Source organism: Phasianus colchicus, chromosome 10, assembly GCF_987193195.1.
Source record: "Phasianus colchicus chromosome 10, bPhaCol1.hap1.1, whole genome shotgun sequence".
Lineage (NCBI taxonomy): Eukaryota > Metazoa > Chordata > Aves > Galliformes > Phasianidae > Phasianus > Phasianus colchicus.
Genome location: NC_143445.1, coordinates 18,850,281 through 18,872,097, shown reverse-complemented (window position 1 = coordinate 18,872,097; position 21,817 = coordinate 18,850,281). Strand labels below are relative to the sequence as shown.

Here is a 21,817-nt window from a genome sequence, read left to right as displayed (position 1 = left end):
TGCAGTCATGATCTGAGCTGAGGCTCAGACTGGTTCACAGTGAATTCTTCATGTTAAGAAAAACCAAGATAGCGTACCTCTGTGCTGTAAGAGGCTGTATACAGACAAGAGAAGACAAACTGTTCTCTTTCACAGAAACACCAAGGTTGGAAAAGACCTACAAGATCATCCAGTCCAACCACCCGCCTATCACCAATAATACTCGCTAAACCATATCCCTCACACAACATCCAAACATTCCTTGAACACCTCCAGGGTCAGTGACTCCACCACCTCCCTGTGCAGCCCATTCCAGTGCCTGACCACTCTTTCAGAAAAGTAGTATTTCCTCACATCCAGCCTGAATCTCCCCTGGTGCAGCTTGAAGCCATTCCCTCTAGTCCTGTCACTATTCACACGAGAGAAGAGGCCAACCCCCAGCTCGCTACAACCTCCCTTCAGGTAGTTATAGAGAGCAACGAGGTCTCTCCTGAGCCTCCTCTTCTCCAGACTGAACAATCCCAGCTCCTTCAGCTGCTCCTCATAAGGCCTGTGCTACAGACCCCTCACCAGCTTTGTTGCCCTTCTTTGAACACGCTCCAGGGCCTCAATGTCTTTCTTGAAGTGAGGGACTCAAGACTGGACACAATACTTGAGGTGCAGCCTCACCAGAGATGAGAACAGGGGAACTTTTGCTGCTAGGAAGAGCTCAACTAAGTCAAAATCCACTATTCCCCCAACCTGTAGACCTTTCTCCCTTGCGTTTAAGTCCAGTAGAGCCCACTATGCCTCAGTTATCCCTACAAAGTGCCACTCGTGGTCTGATCATGTGTTAGCTTTATGGAGAATCAGCACACATCTGGCAGAACCTATTAGCCAAGAATTCCCATTGTGACTGGCCTCTAATAAGCAGTGTAAAAGCGTAACATAAATATAACTAAAAATGATAAGTACCCCATCTCTCTTTACATTGCATTCACAACACATACATAAAACATCCCTGAATTCTGATGAACAAGCTATAATATTCCCTTATTTTTAAAACTCTCCAAATGTCAGAGTACCCGCAGGGCTTTTTCTTGGAACTACTTCCAGCTGAACGTTTTCACAAGAACAAAAGCTACGGATGTGAGGGAATCACGAAAGATGTAGCCCAAAGCAACAACATACTTCTATACAACACCGTACCTGCATCTCGTTACCATTTACATGCCCCTGACAAATCTCTGACACTGTTCTCATTCCAAGTTTAAAATAAGTCATTTCCACTGCATTTCTGTGAATGCTATAGAAAAGAAGCCCAGCCACTGCAGTACTATCTGCATCTGGTAAACATCAACCACAATCCTGTGCCAGGAATGTAGTTGGTTTTGAACTGGAACTTCCTCCTCTGTTTACTGGAAATCTGCAAAAATGCTGCTAAACTGAGTAAGTCAAGAAAAGAGAGCATGCAACCAAAATCCAGAGTAAATCTGGTAATAATCAAATGAAAATTGATGATTATATCTTCTCTTTCTCACCTAATTGTCACCATCCTTGTTTGAGCTCTCCTCTACAAGTAAGAAAGATCTATCCAGCTGATTCCCAAGCTAAACAGCAGCAGCAGCATGCTCTCCTAACTCCAGGGTTCTAAAAAACAAAGGAATCCCTTCATTTTCTGAATAAATGCCAAGAAAGTAAGAACATGCAATAAAATCCTACTGCTTCCCATTTTGAAGAGAGTTAACTTCTATGGCCATTCCTGTCAACTCTTTTCAAATGCCTTGAACCACGAGTGATAAGCAGACTGCTGGTAAGTTAACTGCACTGACAAATGACCTTGTCCATTTCATTATGGCTTTGTTGTTTCTGAAGAATGAGGAGGAAACATTCATTCTGTGGACTGTATGCTATCAGTGAACTACAGGAACAAAAGGATCTGTGCTTGGAGCACTAACATTAAAGACAGCAGCACATGACGATTAATTTCCCATGCCTATCCAGAGCTTCTGTTCAATCTCCTAAATTAAAGCCTTCAAACTTTCAGAGAAACAGCAATTAGCCTACTTACAAAATAATTATTTATCAAGTAAAAAAATAAAATTATTTTAATACAAAAGAATTAAGACAAATTTCAGGACAAATTCTTATCAATTTGTAACATTTCTGTATTTCGTCAGTGAGCAGCATTTACATCTGAACAATTCAGCTGTCATCTCCCAGTGACTGCTGACAATACCACGAAGGAAGGATATTTGAATGGAATTGTAAGTCTGAGTCCCACTGCAGCCTGCACAACTTCCAGCCAGGCTCAACTGCTTGTATGTCTGAGCAACCAAGCTCTTCCAGAAGATTGTGAAAACTGTTCCATGTACTCAAGAGGAAAAGTCAGCTTTTAGCTTTGCCCTTTTTTGCAGGAAGTCGTCCTGTTGCTTCGAGGTATTTGTTAATTACTTCTTCTTGAGTACTGGGCAAACATGGTTGATACTTACTGTATTCCATTGTATATTCACCTTTTCCCTGAAGAGTTGGAGAAAGAATAATCAGAGTCAGGTGCTAAGCAAGGAACCTTCCTTAGCTGTAGGCCGTACTCCAATCTGTGACCTAATGTGCACAAATAACTTACAGAGAAGCACACAAACACTGTACTGAGGCATGTAGACAGCGACAAAGATAAACAGTATCTGAATGTTGTTTGATACAAGATTGTAAGGCTGTCTGCAGTAATAAAGCTCCATTTGAATGCTCAGAGAATACAGGTATTTGTGCTTGTATTCACTATATCTGTATTCACTGTATCACTATAGGTAGAATAGAAAATTTTAATTTACACACAAGGAAAACAATCTCAACTGATTCAAATGAGCATCCAACTCTAAGGGTATATGTTGTTAAGAAAGGAACTTATTAACATGAGCACTGCTGTCTAAAGTCTCACCTACTTGCAGAAATCAGTAACTTAAGGAGCATGTCTACACTGTTCCAGACTCTGAATGCAATACCTCTGCTGATTCTCTATCACTGCATTATTTGCAACTTTGAATCTCTTCCTTCTCCAAAGCCAAAGTATGCAAGAATTTTTTGCCCACATGAGGCTAGCAATAGCTATGTTAACTAAAGATGAGTTAAAGTAACGATAATTAAGGTTATTTTCCTATTATCATTAAGAGTGTTGTGATTTTTACCACTTGTACTGATGCATATACTAAGCTAACAACGATGCAAATTAGCACATTTGATTTACATAAGCATCTTTGGCAAAAAGCACTGAGAATACTTACCTCTGTGCAAGACCGCAGCTCAGTGGCATAACCAAACATATCATTCAGTGGCACCTAAAATCAAAGCACATCATTCTTATAAAATATTTTTTCATCTACTATTGGATATCACTCAATCAATCTCAATTACGATAAAAAGAGTTGAAAGATCCCCCGTAACTCTGTGCATCAGTATTGCTGCACAGATCTCACTCTAAGGCAGCACAGCCAGTCTCAACAAAACCGTGTTCCTTCCTCTGCCACCATATGGTCCTAGGTTAATAAGTTGGCTTCTCCAAAGAACAGATTTATAACAGGTTTACTAATATTGCACAACACACTTCCGCAGATGGAAAATTCATGCTTGTCCACTGAATAACTTGGCTAACGTTTAAAACTGCAGCCAACCAGACAAACAGCAGCAGTCAAAAGAAAAGAGAGAGGTACCAGGGAACGGCACACACCTCTGCATAGAGGGTGAAGTAACCTTCAGTGCCATCTTGCCCCGTGATGACTCCATGACGGCGATTAATTCCAGCTATCACTGCTCCTTGGAACTCAGTGGGTGCCATCACCTCCACAGCCATAATGGGCTCAAGCAGACGCACAGCAGCATTTTCCATAGCTGGAGGAAAGAAATTAATTAAATGTACTCTTATTTAAGTCTACCTAAACCATGGACATCAAATGATTCTTAACTTGGCCTTGCAAAAGCCTCCCAAAGCTGCCTTAGTGATGAGGCCCCGAGTGACAACTTATACAGCATGTTTCCCATGACAACAAAAGGGAGCAGAAACATGAAGCTGTGTTTTGCAAGACTGCATAAATTAACCCCCAGCTACATTCACACACAGCTACAAAAATAAAGGAACAAGTCTGGTTTCATTCAAGATACCCCTTTGCATAGCAAAGAACTGTTCTACAGTTAATTCTGAATGCTTCTTAAACAGGGAAAACACTACTGACTATTTGGAATTCCAGCTCCCCCACCCTTTCTTCCAGAGATGGCAATGCTGACAGGCACACAGTTTGGCAAAATGGTTCTTCTATTTTGTTGTTACCTACAGAAAGATGAAGCTGTTGGTGTCTCTTTACTCTGATCAAGGAAAAAGGATTTCCTTCTGACAACCCTAAGACAAACCTGCCTTCTAGCATACGCTATTTGCTATGGTACCAGCCAAAATTCAAATGTATGTGTAGATTCACCAGGTAACCTGAAGAAATGAGGTCACTACATTTTCCTCCACCAACGAAGAAGCCAGTAGGACCACACATTCAGACTACTTGGCTTTATACCTTGCTTTAGGGCTCCTTCTCCTGCTCTGATGAAAGAGAATTCGTTGGAGTCCACCATGTGATGTGCACCATCTTCTAAGACGAATCGGACTCCAGATATCTTGTGCCCTGACACTGGACCTTTTTCACATGCATCTCGGAATCCCTGCCGAACAACACCTCAAAATCAGCACGCTGCAGATTGAAATTAAGCTTAAAAAAAAAAACCCAAACACCAAAATCCACCCACAACTACCAAAAAATCCCTTTCACAATTTCCAGCAGCAATCCCATAACAAGCCAATGGACTTCCCTGCTTGTTAAGAAGATGGAAAAAACATAACGGAGTAGGGAAAACTTTGTACTCCAAAATGTTTGAAAACTTTTTACTGCCATTCTTTGGTACCTTAATTCAGTACCACCTTAAAAGAGAAATCACACAACAAACCAGAAGGCAAAAAAAGGAATGTACTCAGGATTTTCTTTGTTAAGGGACTGTACAATCAAAAACTGAGTGAATGCTTTAACTATCTGATTGAAGAGTAAAGCCTTTTCTCAGAACACTTCTTCTCACAGCATGTGTTTTTTCCGAGACTCAGGAAAAATCAAATTTGATTAAGGAATGCAAAGATCATGCTCAGATAGATGCACAAATATATTACTTAAGTGTTGTGAGTGAGAAATCATACAGTTATACAGAGGAAGCAAACATAAGTGCTAAAACAGCCAGACTATTAGATAACACATGCATCAAATGAAATTGCAGTTTTCTATGTAGCTGGTCTCAGAGAAATCACAAAAATATGTAATCATCAGGGATGAGAATTACATCGCTAGAATTAAAAGCAGAAAACGGAAATCAAAAAGCAAGCTCATCAGAAGGAGGTTTGTTTCAGTGTCCAAAAGGAAAGCCTGCCTTTTCTTTACTGAGGCACTGCTATGGAAACAGAGCAAGCACACGCTACCAAAGAAAACAAACAGCAGGTTCTAAATTAAGTGGAAAAGCTTGGAATGTAAGATATTAAGCAAAAGCATGGAAATCTGATTCAGCTTCCTCTGAAGTAATGGGAAAAATCTCCTTGCCTGGGGCAAGACAGAAGTAAATGGTAACAGAATAGCAAGAAAAAAAAAAAACAAGAAATCAGTATTTCTTGTATCACACACAAATTGCTTTGTACCTTTTCAACAGCGGGCACAAATTGCTTTGGAATATTTGTGCCAATGGTTCTGTCTTCAAATTCTATTTTTGTGTAGTCCTCGGGATCCAGGGGCTCGAGGACTCCTATAACTTTGCCATATTGCCCTGCTCCACCAGTCTGCTTCTTGTGCGTGTATTCAAAACTAAGAACAAACAGACAAAACCCCACACGACGTTATTCATTACACCAGCTACGCTCTATCCACAGCTCCCACTCTGCATTCTACAGGAAAAAGCTCCCATTCTGCATTTTATTTCACTTGGCTTAACTTTGTACCAATGACCGAAACAAGAGCTGAGAGCACTCAGATGCTCAAGGAATAACACAGATGTCTATGCTGCAAGCTGCAGCCTGAAGACAGCAGTGATTTGGTCTCAGGAAACCATCGCTCTTGTATATGTAAGTAACACTAGAATCATAGAACAGTTTGTGTTGCAAGAGACCCTTAACGGCCACCAGTCCCACTGCATGCAATGCACAGGGACAACCACAGCCCCATCGGTGCAACCCTTACATCCCGACTGCCTTCGGGCTTGCTTGCTTGTGCAAGATCTGACATTGCTTCCACACACGCCAACAGTTCCCTCCCACAGAGCACTCTGGTACAGCTCACTCCCTCAGGAAAAGGAGGAGGAGGAGGGCTGCAAGCTCTGCTCCTCCCCAACCCAACCCCAGCAGGCGGGAGCTGCCGACCTGCTTCCTGCTGCCAGCACCCAGCCCACGGCCTTCCCTGCGCCATGGCGGAGCTGCCGCCAGCCCACGGCCCTGCCAGCAGAGCAGCAGCCCTGGCCACGGCCTGCATCAGCCACCGCCACGGGAGCCCTGGGCACGGCTGGGTGCTGCGGGACGTGCGCCGTGCCCACAGGGAGGTAAGGGCTGCCTGCAGGTAAGGGGAAAGGCTGCTGAGGAGCACAGAGGCCCTGCACCGCACAACCGCTCCTGCTTTGCCCATGAGCATGTTAGTAGGTGGCTTGCAGCAAAGATAACGTGATTATTTTGTTACAGTAGGTATTCTGTCCTGGAACAAAAAGGCATAAAACAATTCTTAAAAAAAGCACAAAATGAAGCCAAGAGACAGAGCCCAAGCGAGTCCCTGCACGCTGCATCAGACACTCTTCAGCAGGGTGTGTGGGGACAGAGAAAGGGGAAATGGCCTCAAGTTGAAAGAGGGCAGAGACTTGGTTAGATATAAGGGAAAAGCCTTTTCCAGTGAGGGTGCTGAGGCACTGGCACAGGGTGCCTGGTGATGCGGTGGATGCCCTGTCAAGGCGAGGCTGGATAAGGCCCTGTGCAAACTAATGGAGCTGTGGTGTCCCTGAGCAGTGCAGGGGAGCTGGGCCAGATGGCCTTCAGAGGTCCCTTCCAACTCTAAGGATTCTATGATCCTGGGAGTCCACAGATGACAATTAAGCAGTATGCCAGACCAGAGAGTGACCAGGAGGTACTAACTGGTGTTACACCAGGTGCACAGCAAATGAGCAATCTTTCAGCAGGAAGAAACCAAATACAAGCTGAGCTCTGTGTGTCATGCAGTGATGCTGCTGGAGTCCATCTTACAATAACAAGAATCTTTTCCAGGATGCCAATTCAGTATTTTACAAAATAAATATTCTTATTGTTCTCCCTGCTTAGGATATTGATGGCATCGGGCACAAATACCACCTGGAATTCGTGTTAGAAGACATATTTGAGAAAGTGAGTTCAGATTTATTTTGTTAACACATTCAATGGGCAGAAGTTGACACCACTGATGTGTAACATGATAAGGAGATTTCAACATCATTCAATTTCGAGTTGAAGTTATGTGAATCTGTGACTCCAACTGAAGAACACAGTAACACTCTGTGTCCCATACACGGAGTTTAAGATCTCTGTGAAAGGAAAAATGCCTTTGAAGTATATTCAGAGGTGCTATGAATGTAGCCTTGTTTTACATAATCACAAATCTCTGTGGGCCATACTGAGGGGAAAAAAATACATTGTAGAGGTGTAAGTTACCAATATTACACATGTATTTAACCAAATATTAATACATTTAATTAACTCTGTAACAGGACAGTACTGTTAACTGCACTGCTGAGGTTCTTTATCATCTGGGCAACAAAAAGAATGCTCCAGATGTGCAATTTACAATTGAAGGAGAACTTAAGAACACAGACGAAGCAGATAACGCATTCTACAATCGAATCAAGAGCCTGAAAAAAGAGCTCGAGGCAGAGAACATACCAGGTACAAAGAAGGGACCTGGGCAAGAAAGAAGTGAGAGAATGCGTTCTGTGGCCAGAAGCAAAACTGAACTGAATTGGTAGAGGTCCATGATCCTACGGGAGACCACAGAATACGAGGCAGGACAGAGGAAGATCAGGCTGCTGGCCCTGCTCTGAATACATGCCCCTTCACTTTCTCTTATGCTAAGTATATGTCAGTCACAACATGGCCAAAATCATTCATCAGCTCTAAAATCCAGAAGCGATACACAATTTGTCCTCCGTCACTTCTTTAACTCTGTCACTGCTGTGCTGCCTGTGACTGTTCCTACTGTTGTATATTAGATACCCCAGCGAAGACTTTACAGAACATGTGTTAAGGGGAAGAAGAGGGAGGGGAAACAGACACAGGAGCCATACAGCAGCTATTCCAAGATGATAACACAGGGCCTGTGACACAGCCAGGAACATCAGCCAGATCCCCCAAGTTTTAGCACCAGACCCAATGTACTACGCTGTAAGATCCTATTAATGCCTGTGACTCAGTGAATCTCACTTAACATGTACTTGTTTTGTTTCTCAGACAGCTATGGCCACGTGTCCCCAGAAATGCAGCCCATCAGAGCGCTTGCCTGGGCTGCCTCTGGCTATGTGATATGGCAGAACTCAACTGAGAATACTAAGTACCAACTTGCCCAGATTAAACATGTGAAGCAAGTGGTGAGTTACCATCAATGCACTGCAAGGAAGATTTCCTAACATTTAGGAGCTAAACAATTGTGGCATGTACCAACCTACAGCCGAGACAAAGTTCTTAAGCAAGAAATCTCAACTGTGTCTGAACTTCATAGTCTGGTTCATTTTCAAGCCAGTGCTTAAGGTTTCTGTACCACCCACCCCTTTCCTCTAGCAAGTCATGAATGCTTTCACTGATGGCCTGGGTTTTTATTTAGATCATTTCTTCTCCTCATAAATTTTGCTTATAGAAACTGTCTCTTTGCAAGAGCAGTATTCGATGCTTAGTTAGAAAAATTGACTTTTCCACTTAGGGGTCATCCCTTTGATTACAGTTTTATATTGCTTTCCTGCCTTCCATTTATAACGTAGGCTGAGCTGACAGTATTCTTGCACCTGCATAACACATATTGGAATATTCTCTTTCATCTCTTGATTTACATCATGATCTGGCAATCAGTCACCATAACACTGCTTGACATCTCCGCAATACTCAAGTCTAGACAAATAGCAATGGCTGCCATCTCAACTTCAATCAAATACAATCTACACTGCTTTTTGTCTGCAGTATTCCAGTTTCCATCCGTTTGGCAGTTCACCTCAAAATGCTAATCAAGAAAGAAAATAATGATTTAATTCCAACCTTAACATCAACTTTTCTCACTTAATTCTTCCTAAACTTACTCTTAGTAATGCTGGTTTTTATTCTGGTAGAAAGAAATATTTTAGCATTTTCAGCTGAAATATTTGTATCTCAAAATTGCTCTCTATTTTTTTTTTTTTTAATGATTCATTTATTCATTTCTACAGAACTTCAGAGTCAGCTTCCTATCTGATCTTTAAAGTTTGGTCAATTACAGCAGTGTTTCTAGATTTACATCAGCTTCATGAGTTTATGGTAAGGAAATCGAGTTCAGGAAAACATGTGACCAGAGTGCTGGGGAACAGAATACTGCAGGAAAAACTATTTTCTATTTTCACTGATTTTTGAGTGATTAGAAGTACTGTGTTTACCCTGAGCAGCTAAGCTCACAAATAAATGACCACCAAATCTCAATATTCAAATTAGCAGTCAATAGCTGCCATCATCAACAGGCCTTGAAGGCTTTTAACCTGAAACAGGCAACTTGCTTCCAGAAAATTTACTATCAGGAAAAAATACTCAGTTTTAATTTCATAGAATTCTATAGATTCTTTCAGTTCTTCTCTGTTCTTCTATTTGGAAAAAATACACCGTGAATAAAGAGTAAATCCTAAAGCAAAGGGCACTTTAAACTCAAGGAAATTGAGTATGTAAGCCAGAACAGAGAAAGAGGACCTCCTGTTTAGAAAACCCAATACATCAGAAGTCTTCAGAAAGGACTTTCACTGCCCAAAGTGAACTGATTTACTACTTTTAAGATGGGTAAAGTCCCAAATTCAGCCCTTTTCATCTTCTCTTTCCAGAAAAGAACTGATGAATACCTGGAATTTGACTACATGATTCTACTTCATGAAAGTGTGTCCCAGGTAAAAAAAATCCTCTTCCTAAAAAGGTTTTCCTACTGTTATACTGCCAGCTGTATAACTTTGAACTTGGACACAAAGCTGGGGGGGTGTTCACAGATCTGGTGCCTGGAGGTCAGCACCTGAAAGGGGTGAGGTGAGGGCAATGATCACCCATCTGCCTCAGCATTATCTGCGTCTGTCCCTGTGCAAGCAGGAGACAACAGCTCTCCAATTTGTACCATGAAAGTAATTTTCAGCTGATTTTCAGGCACTTCCTGTGTACAGCAGAGCTTTGGTATACTGGTCCCACTTACAGCTCTCACCTCGTGGGAGATAATACCACCAAACTGACCAGGCATAAAGGGAAGAAGCTGCAGTTCAGAATTGTTTGAAGAGAATACCTTCTCATGTCTTACAGTTTTACTTCCTACCCACAGGAGATTATTCCATGGCAAATGACAGTTCTCTGGCACCCGCAGCATGGCATTGAAATAACACAGAACAGCCGTCAGCCAAAACACACACTGCACTAATGGAGCATCCAATATTGCAATGCAAGAAGCACAGATGCTGCCATAACCATTTCAGGAGGGGCACAAGTTGATTTGGTGAATACAATCGATGTAGGAAGAGTCATTACTCAAAGAAACTTTGTTTCCAGTATGCAGTGCTTCAATCTGATAACCAGGCACTCCCTCTACCATGTAATCAAATTCTGCATCAAAACAGATCAGAAAAAACTGCTGCTAGAAGGAATACTTACTGCACAGGTGCGGAGATGTTCTCTCTGAAGGCAACTTTTGGCTTTCCCATGGTGCAAGGGCAACTATATTCTCTTTCCATTCGCTGCAGAAAAGAAAGTGGAATGAAATATGGAGTTGTTGCTATACTTTAGCAATAACTTTATTATAGATCTTTTTGGAATGAGAAACGTGATCACGGTTAGCCATTTTTTTGGGTTGTGGTTGGGCTGAATTGGGTTTTTCTGGTGTTTTTGTTTTCTCTCCTTCAAGAAAACCACGGTAAAAATAAGGTGCTGTTACCCCGCAGTCATTCTTGTATAGGGGCTGTAGCTTCAGATACAGGAAAAGAAAACTATCTCATTATTTTATTAAAGTTCCCCAAAACAAAAGCCATCTTTTCTTCATTCTTTCAACATTTCAAACGTATCTGCTTTATTAGACTAAAATAAAAAATGAAGTTGTGCACCTCCAAAGAATTCTGTAAACTTGGTAACGCCTGAGGCACCCAGGTACAAAACCAGGCCTAAACACTGCCATCAATTAGACCCCCTGCAGATAAGATTTTTGTACAGCAATGCAATGTTTCAGACAGAAAGGAGGAATTCTTGGTTGGCAAAATAGTTAATAGCAGAGTCTATAGATTCTGCTTTCCATATTACCTGGGAATAGATTTCTAAGTGCAGTTCTCCCATTCCAGAAACAATGGTCTCTTTGCTCTCCTCATCAAAGTGGACTCTGAAAGTGGGATCTTCCCTTGTAAAGCGACTCAAGCCTTTGGAAAATTTATCGAAGTCATTCTAAAAATCAGTTACACAGGCAAAGAAAACATTAATTCAACATCCAGAAGGCAATCAAGCCTCACATTTTCCTGTCAGTTACTATTTCTACTCTCACAAGCTTACTTCCTGAAGCAGTCACACATTTACAGCTGTATTTATTTCTCCAGTCACTTCAAGTCCATGATAAATGCAGATCAAAATCACACATCTTATGTACAGTTACTTAGTACCACCTAACACATTGTTCAGATAACACATGGATATATTCTTAGGTGCTTTCAATAGAATACTTTAAAACAACACTCATATAGTCTATAGATACTGCATTTCCCTGCAAACCAGCCCATAAAGGCAGCAGTAAAGGTAATTCAGTCAGAAAAAGGTTGGTCCACAGGCTCCTACCTTGTTGGAAGGCTTCATCGCTACTGAAATGACAGGATCAGGGACGTGTATTGATTCCTGCAGGTCATAAAGGAAGAGACCATACAGTCAAGGTCTGCTGTACTTGTGACTTTTCCAAAAAATATCAGTCACAAGAATTCTAGGTCACAAACAGATGACTGCTGTTCTTATCACACTTGTATTTCATACAGTGCCAGGGCACCAGAACTGTGTAATTCTCCCCAGGATTACTAGAGGGCTGCTATGTAACATATACCATATTGCCAACCATAGTATTTTCAATACCAACTTAGATACAAGGTGATCTCTGGGTTTCATACTACGTAGAAAAATCTGCTTCCCACCAGGTTTTGTAAATGTATTCCTAAACAAAAGTGATCTATGCAAACATGTTCACAGATATATAGTTCAGTAGTTCTGGGATAACAACACCCTCTCAGTATTCAGTAGCCCACAGTCAGAAGATGATGCAGGAATGCTTCCAACAGTTTGCTAACACCAAACTTCTGCATTTGATGTCAAGTGTAGCAAACGAATGAGTATCTCTTACATACAACATACTTCTACACATCCAGGATACCTGAGGTGTATCACAGCAGTTATCTGCACTTGTGTATACATCATAAAAAACATTTAACTGGACAAAATATTAAATGAGGCACACAGAGGAGGAGGAGGAGGCACACTTACCATGGAAATGTCAGTGCTGGTTTTATCCGTGAATGTGTCCCCACTGGCACAGTCAATTCCAAACAATGCACATATGTCTCCTGCATAAACTTCATTTACATCCTTAAGAAAGAAAAGTGTACTATTTAGAGAACGCTGAGAGACGACAGAGTATTACAAACCACATTTGGTTTTAAGCAGAGATACAAATACTGTGTTTAAAATTAAGCTCCTTTTTCCTCAAGGCAAACACCCAAAAAGGGTAACTCAGCTCTAGGGAAAGGATGCAAAGCAAACAATATAACATTCTACAGGCAGACTTGGCTCAGCTATAGAATTAAGGAATTTTCAACAGGAAAGGATGGAACTTGCAGCAGTTTGAGAACCAATTTTCAGTTTAAGAATAATATTAAAATAATCACATGAAAGGAAACATCATTGTATGTTTTGCCAATCCTGTTTTCCCTCTCCCACAAGTACAGGACATGGCCATACACAGCCAGCTTGCTTTAGCTATTATCTCAAAGCATTTTTAAAATATTGCTTGGGCAAAGACTCTTCCACTTCAGTGGAAATAATACACTGAAGATCATTTTCACTTCCTTTAGAGTTCTATTCAGTGCTACAGAGAATACATATCAACAACAAAAACACAAATATGATATATCACATTATACCTGAAAACTGAGAAGCCCGTTTAGTAAGGGTGACTCAAACTGCAATCCGTGTGCCTGGGCTGCACCTCTCACTCACCTCCATGTTGTCTGAATGCATACGGACAAGTCTTTGCACACGCACTCTCTTCCCAGTCCTTGTGTTATAAATATATTCAGATTTCTTCAGCATCCCCTGATAAACTCGAATATAAGTTAACTGCCCAAAACGGCCAGCCTGAAATCAAAAGTCATTACAAATCAGACAAAGTCCTCCTTGGAGTCAAGCCAGTTCCTGTTTGATATATAATCTGAACTGACTGAGCAAATGATTGCTTTGAATTTATACACCACACATGTATGCGAAGCTTTGTTTAACATAGTCTCAGCTTTCACCAGGCTCTGGAAATGAACTTGACACTTACTGGCAATTTTCCTTACTTCACCAATTTTACTACTCCTAAGCCTTCACGACAGAGGCATATATTAACTCCAATTTGGGCAGCCACTTTCCAAATGAAAATCGGAACTACCCCCAACAATTCTCAGAGGAAACACTCTGCTTCTTTACTGTTTTTGCTGCATTAAACATTAAACAGCTTACCTCCAGCTTAAAAGCAAGGCCCACAAAAGGCTGCGAGGTGTCTCGAGCAGAGTTCAACAGGAACTTAGCTTTGTCCTCAGAATCTCTTTAAAACAAACACATGCAGGGATAGACAGTGAGTTCATGTTACAAAGAAAACACATCAGTTTCCTTAAATTGTGAGTTGCCTTGGGAAGTGCTGAGGGCCCTCGGTTTCACAGGTTTTAACAGACACTTAGAGGATGCTCATGCATGTAACTGTCATGTGCTAACATCTCAGGAAAACTGCAGCAGATCCCAAAAAGGAGATCTGAACTATGATATTTACCACTAGCACTTATCAGAAGTCTATTATGAATATAAACAGCTAGCCTCAAAGGAGAAGTGAGCCTTCTTAGCATTAGAATGAAGTACAAAATTAAAATTGCATTATGCAAACGGTAAATGACCACATGTTATTGAGTTTCCCATTGCACAGCACACAATTCCAAGACCAAAGCACTTACCCCTGGTTAAGAATAGCATAGTTCTCCACCTCTGAAGGGTTTGGGAGGTATTCCAGGACAGCATCCAGCAACGGCTGCACTCCTTTGTTCTTTAAAGCGCTTCCCACAAGCACTGGGGTAAAGGACTTCTTCAAAGTTGCTCTTCTGATTGCAAGCTGGAAAAATATCAGAGCATTACTACCCTGCAACAGCTCCAGGAGTCCAATGCTGCACCAGCCACGCAGTGTTTCAGAGGTTCTCATCTTTGCTGGCTGCAAAGGAGCTGCACTCACAGCCTCCTGGACAAGCCCTCACACACAAGCCTCCCAGGACAACATGCCCTTTCCAGGAATGTGGGATTTTTTGGAAGAGAAATTCAGCTATTTGAGGATATTTGGATAAGCTCAGTGCATTCATTGTGTTCTGAGGAAGAGAACTTTAACATCACATGAGAGGAACATAGTTACATTGATCTGCAGAGCTGCTGAGGTTGTGACTGCCTTGGGAATCCTTTCAGGATATCCCAGCAGGCTCAGCCTTGTGTTTGTTCAGTGCCTTTCACTCAAGCACCACATGACATTACAGAGCACCAACAGCTTCCACACAGATTATCAAAGCTGTCTTCTGTAAAGGTTGGGCAGAAGCTAACTCCTCCCAAATCAGTGACTAAAGCCAAGACAAACTGCTACTCAGCCTCACCTCTCCCTACCACTAGAGGATGCCATCTCCCCGTGTCTACCTGCAGAGGCTCTCACTCCAACTGAAAGCAGCTCCAGTCTTCTGGGATAAAGCTAAAAGAAATGTATTCTCACCTAATCTGTGCGTTTAATTCAGAACACCTTAAGAGAGAAGACTAAACTATCTTTACAATTAACAGTGAGAGCAATCTGGACTATCAGAGCCAAAAAAAGAGACAAATAAAAAAATAAAATAAGATCTTTGACAGAGGGAATTGTTACAGTGAAAGAATATTCTTTTTCAGTTTCAGAAGGAGGTGTTTTCCTCAAATTTGTTGGTTTAATGAATTCACAAAAGTGCAGCTTTATGGACAGCAGCAAATCAGGTCATGTTTAGGCAGATGATCTTCAGCAAGCATCATATGCTCGGGCTGTGATAGCCAGGAACAACACTTAGCATCGTTTCTGTGAAAAGACATTTTCACTGGAGACTTGGCTGCTCGCCACTGAAAGAAAATCCATCTTCAGGGACACATTAGTAAGAATTAACCCAATGCTATAGCCATTATATCTGTAATTAATTTGCTTTCTGAAGTGGGAAGGAGAGGCACACCGCGTAGACAAATTCACTTTTGCAACAGATTCTCCTCTCAGCGGGAGCTATCAGAAGTAGCTTGCTGCTAGAAGTCTCTCACCTCTCCCAGTAATCAGCATTCATGCCTCTACTATTCCCTCTCCAGGTGGAAGAGAAATCCCTACAGGGCTCTGAAATTGCTCTTGTGTCTCTGCCTTTATCTAAGAGGGAAGGGCTGCTTTGAACAGCCCTCAGGCCTCTCATAAAACTGTATTTAACTACTGGAATAGCTAAATGCTCAGTTAAATCAACAAGAGCTACAACTTTTTTTTTTGTATTTCTGAAAAGAAAAAAGACAAAAACAAACAAATAAAAGCCTCGTGCTTCCATGTCTCAAATTGGAATATATGGACTTGCAAACAAACAATAATATAAAAAACAAAAAACAAAACAAAAAAAAAAACCAACCAAACTCGAGGTCTGTAACAAATCAAAAAGTGATCAAAGTTTTGGGGCCGTGAAGATTCAAAGCAAACCTCAGGGGGAATTGCAATGCCCATCAGCTTTGAGCAGCTGCCAGAGCTCTATATCCTAACAGATAGAGTGTGCAGCTTCCAGGAAAGCAAGCGGTGCAGACCTTACCAGGAAAAGTGAGTGCCACACAAAGGCACCCACGCATTGCTAAGGAGCCAAACACTCATAAGAGGACTTCAACGTCAAAGCTCTGCTTAGAGCATGAGCTGACTGATCACGTCTGACTTGAGCCCAGCTGGCTGCACGCACAGAAATAGCTCCTGCATGCAACGCTTAGGTCTCAGCTTGGCTTCAGCTTCCAACTGAAGGGCCCAGCTGTGAGCAAAGAGAAGCAAAAGGAGGTGGCAAGTGCTGTATCAGACAAACTTCACCCCCAGCCCCTTTCCACTCAGTACCACTGCTCACAGAAATCAGCTTAAACTTCAACAGCAGCTGCTAAAAAAATGCAGTCTGCCCGTAACAGACTCTTTAGACACTGTTTTGCTTTTTCCTTTCCTCAGTTTTTAATTTACCACATTAAGCAACTGGTCCCCTGAGACAGTTTCAGCCTTCGATGGATTCATTACTATTAACAGCAGACATTAGAAGATTATTGCTCAATTTAACTTCCGACAGTAGCAAGAGGTGTTGGCAAATAGCAAACCAGACCTCAGAAATACTTGCACCACGTGTAAGGAATCCATATAGAACCACAGAATCGCACGGGGTGGGAAGAGACCTCAAAAATGATCTAATTCCAATCTCTCAGCCATGGGCTGGCTGCTCCACATCAGATCAGGTTGCCCAGTGCCCCCTCCAACTTGGCCCTGAGCACCTCCAGGGATGGGGCACCCACAGCTCTCTGAGCAGCCTGTGCCAGTGCCTCACAGCCTGTACTGCCATAAAGCAGCTAAAAGGGGAAAAATAAACAAGTTGGAGTCATGCCTACAAAGCAGACAGCCCTCCCTTATGCTGCCAGCTGTCACAACACAAAGCCCAACAGCATACTCTGTGTCAACAGCTGCACACAGACTTGTCTTTTCACCTGCTGCATGGGGCTCGATGGTCAGTGCCAGCTTGCAAAGCACTGCTGTAAGGTGAGTGTCCTCAGGCTACCTCGCACTCGCAGCACTGTCTGTCTGTCCCAACTAAAGCTAACATCAGAGTCATCTATCATCCTTGGAGGAGAGACTGCAATCCCATCCACTGACTTGATTTTCCAATCGTAAACCAAATCTGAAATGAGTACCCAATGGGAATCCAGCTGTAGGAGGTGACACATTCTATAGAACTCGAGCAAACCAAAAAGCATTTTCAAGAGAGAAAAAACGGTACTACATTAAGAAGAAATACGTAAAGTTACCTTTATATCAGCAACTGTGGGAATCTTCTCTTCCAAAAACAGCTCCCCAAGGCGATCATCTGAATTAGCAACACATTCAATCAGTTCTGAGCGCCGTTCTGCAGCCTCAGCTCTAAACTCAGCTGGAATTTCATCGTATCGAACCGTCTGGCTAAACACACAAATAACATAAGGGCTCTAAAGGAATAGCACACGTATCAGCCTCCCAGCCACCAGTCACTGTGATGACTGACCTGAGCAAGAAAAACCCGCTGGTAAGATGGATGTATAAAAAAGTATGCAAGAATATCAAATTGCTGTTTCTGATGCTTTAGCAGGCAAGGGTTCTTCCTGCTCGTGGTTGGAGTTTGTGAGGTTGCAGGTAAGCTGTTCAACTGCACCCACACTGTATCATCATCCCAGGAAGCTCATGCCAAATGCAAGCTATCAGGTCCTGCCATGAAACAGGTCACCCAGCTCCCCGTGCTGAGTACTGCCACCATCCACTGCAGCCAAAGAATGATTCCTGCTGTAGCCACCACTCACTAAACCTGACTGCACCATCACTGTCCCAGAGAGCTGTGAGGCCACACCTCAGCCCTACTACAAGCTGCATCCCTAACCTTCCCAACAGCAGGCTGCTTCATCTCTGAAGGGAAGCTATGGTTTCCCTTGGTGGAAGGTGCCATTACCAATCAAAGAGTAACTTCAGTAGAAGAAACACACAAGTTTTAAACCTTACCCAAATGCTCCATCAAAATATATAGCTCTTTCTTCTATTAGATCTATAACTCCTTTAAAGTTTCCTTCTAGCCCAATTGGAATCTGGATAAAAGCTGCATTGTGTTTTAACTTGGACCTGAAAAAGTAAGCAAACATTGATTAAAAAAGAAGTCATTTCCACACATACGTTCCAGTTCCATGTTTTTAAGCAAGATCCTATTCCTACACTACAGCATCATACTTTGTTACAATGACAAATGCCTGCTTGCATTTTAACCTGAGTGACTGTCAGACTTCTATATTCCAACAGAGAGCGAGCAACTTCCATGGGAAACAAATGGCAGACTTACTTACAAATTAATTACTTGATGGGAGTTCCTTTTCCCTTATTGACTATTATCATACATGTCTCATGGATGAAATTAGGCACAGGAAGGTGGCACATGAAGGACAGGTGGGGCTCCAGGTAGGTGAACCAGAAACTGCCCAACCTCGAGTCATGGCCCTGCTGTGAACTACAGCGCATCTGCTACCAGCATCCAGGAAAAATCAAAAGGCTGATTTTGAAGTGGTTCCACATACAGTTCCAGCATCAAAATAAACATCAAAAAGCCAACACTCAGACGCAGTAAGTCTAGGCTGATGCTAACTATTGTTTCGCTCCCTTTTTCTTGACAAAAGGGAGAGTCTTTGTAGATCAGAGTAAGATTTAAGTCTGCATTACTGAAGTCATGCATTACTTCCCAAAATGTATCTACAAACTCCAAAAGAGAACGTTTTTCAATATTATCAGCACTAATCTGCTATGTGAACTGTTCAGAACTATCTAACAGGTAAGCTGAAGTGATAAATACCTCATCTGTTGTACTGCTCTGGATGGACTGGAGCCCATCCTGTCCAGCTTATTGATGAATGTTAAAAATGGCACATTGTAACGTTTCATTTGCCTGTTCACAGTTATGGTCTGGCATTGAACTCCTCCAACAGCACAGAGAACCAGAATAGCTCCATCAAGAACCCTCAGAGATCTCTCCACTTCAATAGTGAAGTCCACATGCCCTAAGTAACAGTAAGAAAATGAAAGAAGTTATTTGTAGGAGATAAAAAAATAACGAGTAATTGTTTCCTCATGGCTACAGAAAACACCCAATGCAATCAATCTCCAGCCATAAGGAATGCACCACAGTAGCACAGCATCAGCCCCTAATTAGCACAATGAGGGCACCACGTTCCCTGTACACACAAAGGAACGGCAGCCTCACAGCATCAGAGCTGCTGCTACCTGGTGTGTCTATGATGTTGATGTTGGTGTCCTTCCACATGGTGTACGTGGCTGCAGACTGAATGGTGATTCCACGCTGCCGTTCGAGCTCCATTGAATCCATGACAGCTCCGACTCCATCCTTACCTCTCACCTTAGCAAAAAAAGAAAAAAGAACTTTAGTCCTAGAGGGCTTACTGGGAATTTGCTATAGGTGAATATCTATTTGCTAAAGGTGGTGAATACCACCTTCCTGGCAACAATGAAAAGGAGACGCGAGAGAATCGCTTACAATTCTTGAAATGCAAACAAACCTGACTTTTTTTTTGTAGTGTCATTTACTCTGATGGTGGAACTAGATGGCCCTGGGGGTCTTTCCTAACCTTAACAGTTCTCTGATCCTATCCTTTAATGTCCTTTGCTCCTCTGAGGATCAACCACAAAAGAGACCATCGACAATTGGCAGCGAATTACACTTTGCTGTGAACTTCATAAGCTAACATATCTGGAACTAGAAACACATCCTTGGATTCTGTTTCTCACAGCTGCCTTCGGCTGAATCAGGAGCAGCTCACACCTCCTGCAGCATATTTACCAGAGACACCAGCACAGAACGAGGGGATGGAAGGGACCTCTGGGCATCCCCAGCCCAACCCTCTAATGTAGCATAAAAGCACACAGGTGGGTTCGTGCATCTGCACAGAAGGAGACTGCACCAGCACACGGTAAGGGAGCCCTTCCTCACACAGAAGGAGGCCCGGGGTCCCAGCGACGCCCACCTCGTGCATCTGCGCGATCCTGCCGGTATAGAAGAGGACACGCTCGGTCAGCGTGGTCTTCCCCGAGTCGATGTGGGCCGAGATGCCGATGTTGCGGATCCGCTCGTTGGGAAGGACGGCCGAGGAGCAGCGGCGGCAGGCATTGAGGAGGAACTGAGCGGAGAAAGCGGTTCGCTGAGGAGCCCCGCACCGTCCCCCATTCTGCCGCCCACCCCCAAGTCCCCCGCCCGGCCTTCCCCTTCTCTCGCTCCCCGTTCATCCCAGGGAGTCCCTCCCACCACCTCAGCGAGCCCTCAGGACGCCCCCGCAGGCAGGTTCCGCCCTCCCGACCCGCCGTACCCGAGGGGCCTCTCCCCATGCCCCGCCGCCGCCCCACGCACGGCACCACCCGCTACCTGCCGCTGCCCGCGGCCCCGCGCCGCTCGCACCGCCCGCAGCATGGCCGCTCCCTGCCGCCCCGCAAGGTCGGGATGCCGCTTCCGGGGTCACCGCGCATGCGTAGTCAGAGCGGAAGTGGGCCCCGACCGGAAGTGGGGCTACGCCGCACCAATGCGCGGCCCAAGGAATGGGGCTGAATAGACGGAGCGCAGCGCTGACGGCGTGCGAAGCGCTGCACCGCAGCAGTGCTGTAAATAAAGGGGAGGATCAGCGGGTTTTACAAAGCGCAACGCCTGCGCTACCGAATGCACGGTCACAGCAACACGGCAAGAGCCGGATCGTGTCAGACTGCATGGCGCAGCTCTGCAAGAAGGAACACAGACCTTCATGGTGCAGCGAGGAGGTGCTGGGACATCCGTGCCTGCTGGCTGCGTGGTGAAGGCTTCAACTGAAACCTGCCCTTCTAATAAGTCAGCACTGTCTGACTTATTAGATTTGATGGATTAGGTATTGTCACAGTATCCAAACATCCCAACATAAACCAGGTGGATCTGATGCAGTTACTCTGCAATTATCCCACATTTAGCACCAGGTGAGAGCACATGAATAACAGCTGTTTGGTTACTTACTACTGCTCATATCATCGAATCATAGAATTGCTCAGGTTGGAAAAGACCTTAAAGATCATCAAGTCCAACCACAACCTGACCATCCTACCCTAACTCTAACAACCCTTTGCTAAATCATGTCCCTGAGCACCACATCCAAATGGTTTTTAAACACATTCAGGGATAGTGACTCAACCACCTCCCTGGGCAGCCCATTCCAGTGCTTAACAACCTTTTCTGTAAAGTTGTTTTTCCAGATATCCAAACTAAACCTCCTCTCATACCACTCTATGAAGCTGTATAACATTTTGTATTTAAAGATTTGAAAAACTAGGTGCTATGATTACACCAGGAAGTGTCAGTCCTTCATACAAGAGCTGTTCTGAAAATTAAAACACCTCAGTCTCACCCCTGGCTGCTTCCTTACAGCAACGTTCCTTCCTGTGCAGTAACTGCTTTGCTCCTGGAAACATTCCTCTACTCCACTACTGAGCCATATGGAGGAGTACTCTGTAGAAACCCTAAA

At 43.3% G+C, this 21,817-nt stretch overlaps 2 protein-coding genes across 3 annotated transcripts; one reads left to right on the top strand and one right to left on the bottom strand.

Annotated features, from left to right (window-relative positions):
- Positions 1 to 2,102: 2,102 nt before the first annotated feature.
- GFM1 (G elongation factor mitochondrial 1) lies at positions 2,103 to 20,815 on the bottom strand. Of its 2 annotated transcripts, none has more exons than XM_090147617.1 (18): positions 20,701 to 20,815; positions 20,306 to 20,458; positions 19,548 to 19,680; positions 19,120 to 19,324; positions 18,285 to 18,401; positions 17,564 to 17,714; positions 14,458 to 14,612; positions 13,973 to 14,057; positions 13,469 to 13,606; positions 12,737 to 12,838; positions 12,047 to 12,103; positions 11,525 to 11,662; positions 10,886 to 10,968; positions 5,672 to 5,834; positions 4,515 to 4,659; positions 3,683 to 3,843; positions 3,240 to 3,293; positions 2,103 to 2,478 (listed from the first exon to the last, which is right to left on the bottom strand). In XM_090147617.1, the coding sequence occupies exons 1-18, from the start codon at positions 20,743 to 20,745 to the stop codon at positions 2,347 to 2,349; spliced, it is 2,217 nt and encodes a 738-aa protein (XP_090003743.1). In that variant the 5' UTR covers positions 20,746 to 20,815; the 3' UTR covers positions 2,103 to 2,346. The 2 variants fall into 2 exon arrangements, with proteins under 2 accessions (XP_090003743.1, XP_090003742.1); XM_090147616.1 differs by having other exon boundaries at positions 20,645 to 20,734.
- Positions 6,392 to 10,876, top strand: LXN (latexin). Its single transcript, XM_031603687.2, has 6 exons — positions 6,392 to 6,561; positions 7,325 to 7,387; positions 7,747 to 7,921; positions 8,483 to 8,619; positions 10,081 to 10,143; positions 10,560 to 10,876. Exons 1-6 carry the CDS (start codon positions 6,430 to 6,432, stop codon positions 10,653 to 10,655), a joined length of 666 nt encoding a protein of 221 aa, XP_031459547.2. The 5' UTR covers positions 6,392 to 6,429; the 3' UTR covers positions 10,656 to 10,876.
- Positions 20,816 to 21,817: the final 1,002 nt, after the last annotated feature.

Excerpts from the sequence above, each read along its gene's own strand:
- LXN (XM_031603687.2), top strand. The coding sequence starts at position 6,430 with ATGGCGGAGCTGCCGCCAGCCCACGGCCCTGCCAGCAGAGCAGCAGCC. Across the intron at positions 6,562-7,324 it reads TGCGCCGTGCCCACAGGGAG|GATATTGATGGCATCGGGCA; the intron begins GTAAGGGCTGCC and ends CTCCCTGCTTAG. Across the intron at positions 7,388-7,746 it reads TAGAAGACATATTTGAGAAA|GACAGTACTGTTAACTGCAC; the intron begins GTGAGTTCAGAT and ends ACTCTGTAACAG.
- GFM1 (XM_090147617.1), bottom strand. The coding sequence starts at position 20,745 with ATGCTGCGGGCGGTGCGAGCGGCGCGGGGCCGCGGGCAGCGGCAG. Across the intron at positions 19,681-20,305 it reads GGATCGCGCAGATGCACGAG|GTGAGAGGTAAGGATGGAGT; the intron begins GTGGGCGTCGCT and ends TTTTTTGCTAAG. Across the intron at positions 18,402-19,119 it reads AGAGCAGTACAACAGATGAG|GTCCAAGTTAAAACACAATG; the intron begins GTATTTATCACT and ends TTACTTTTTCAG.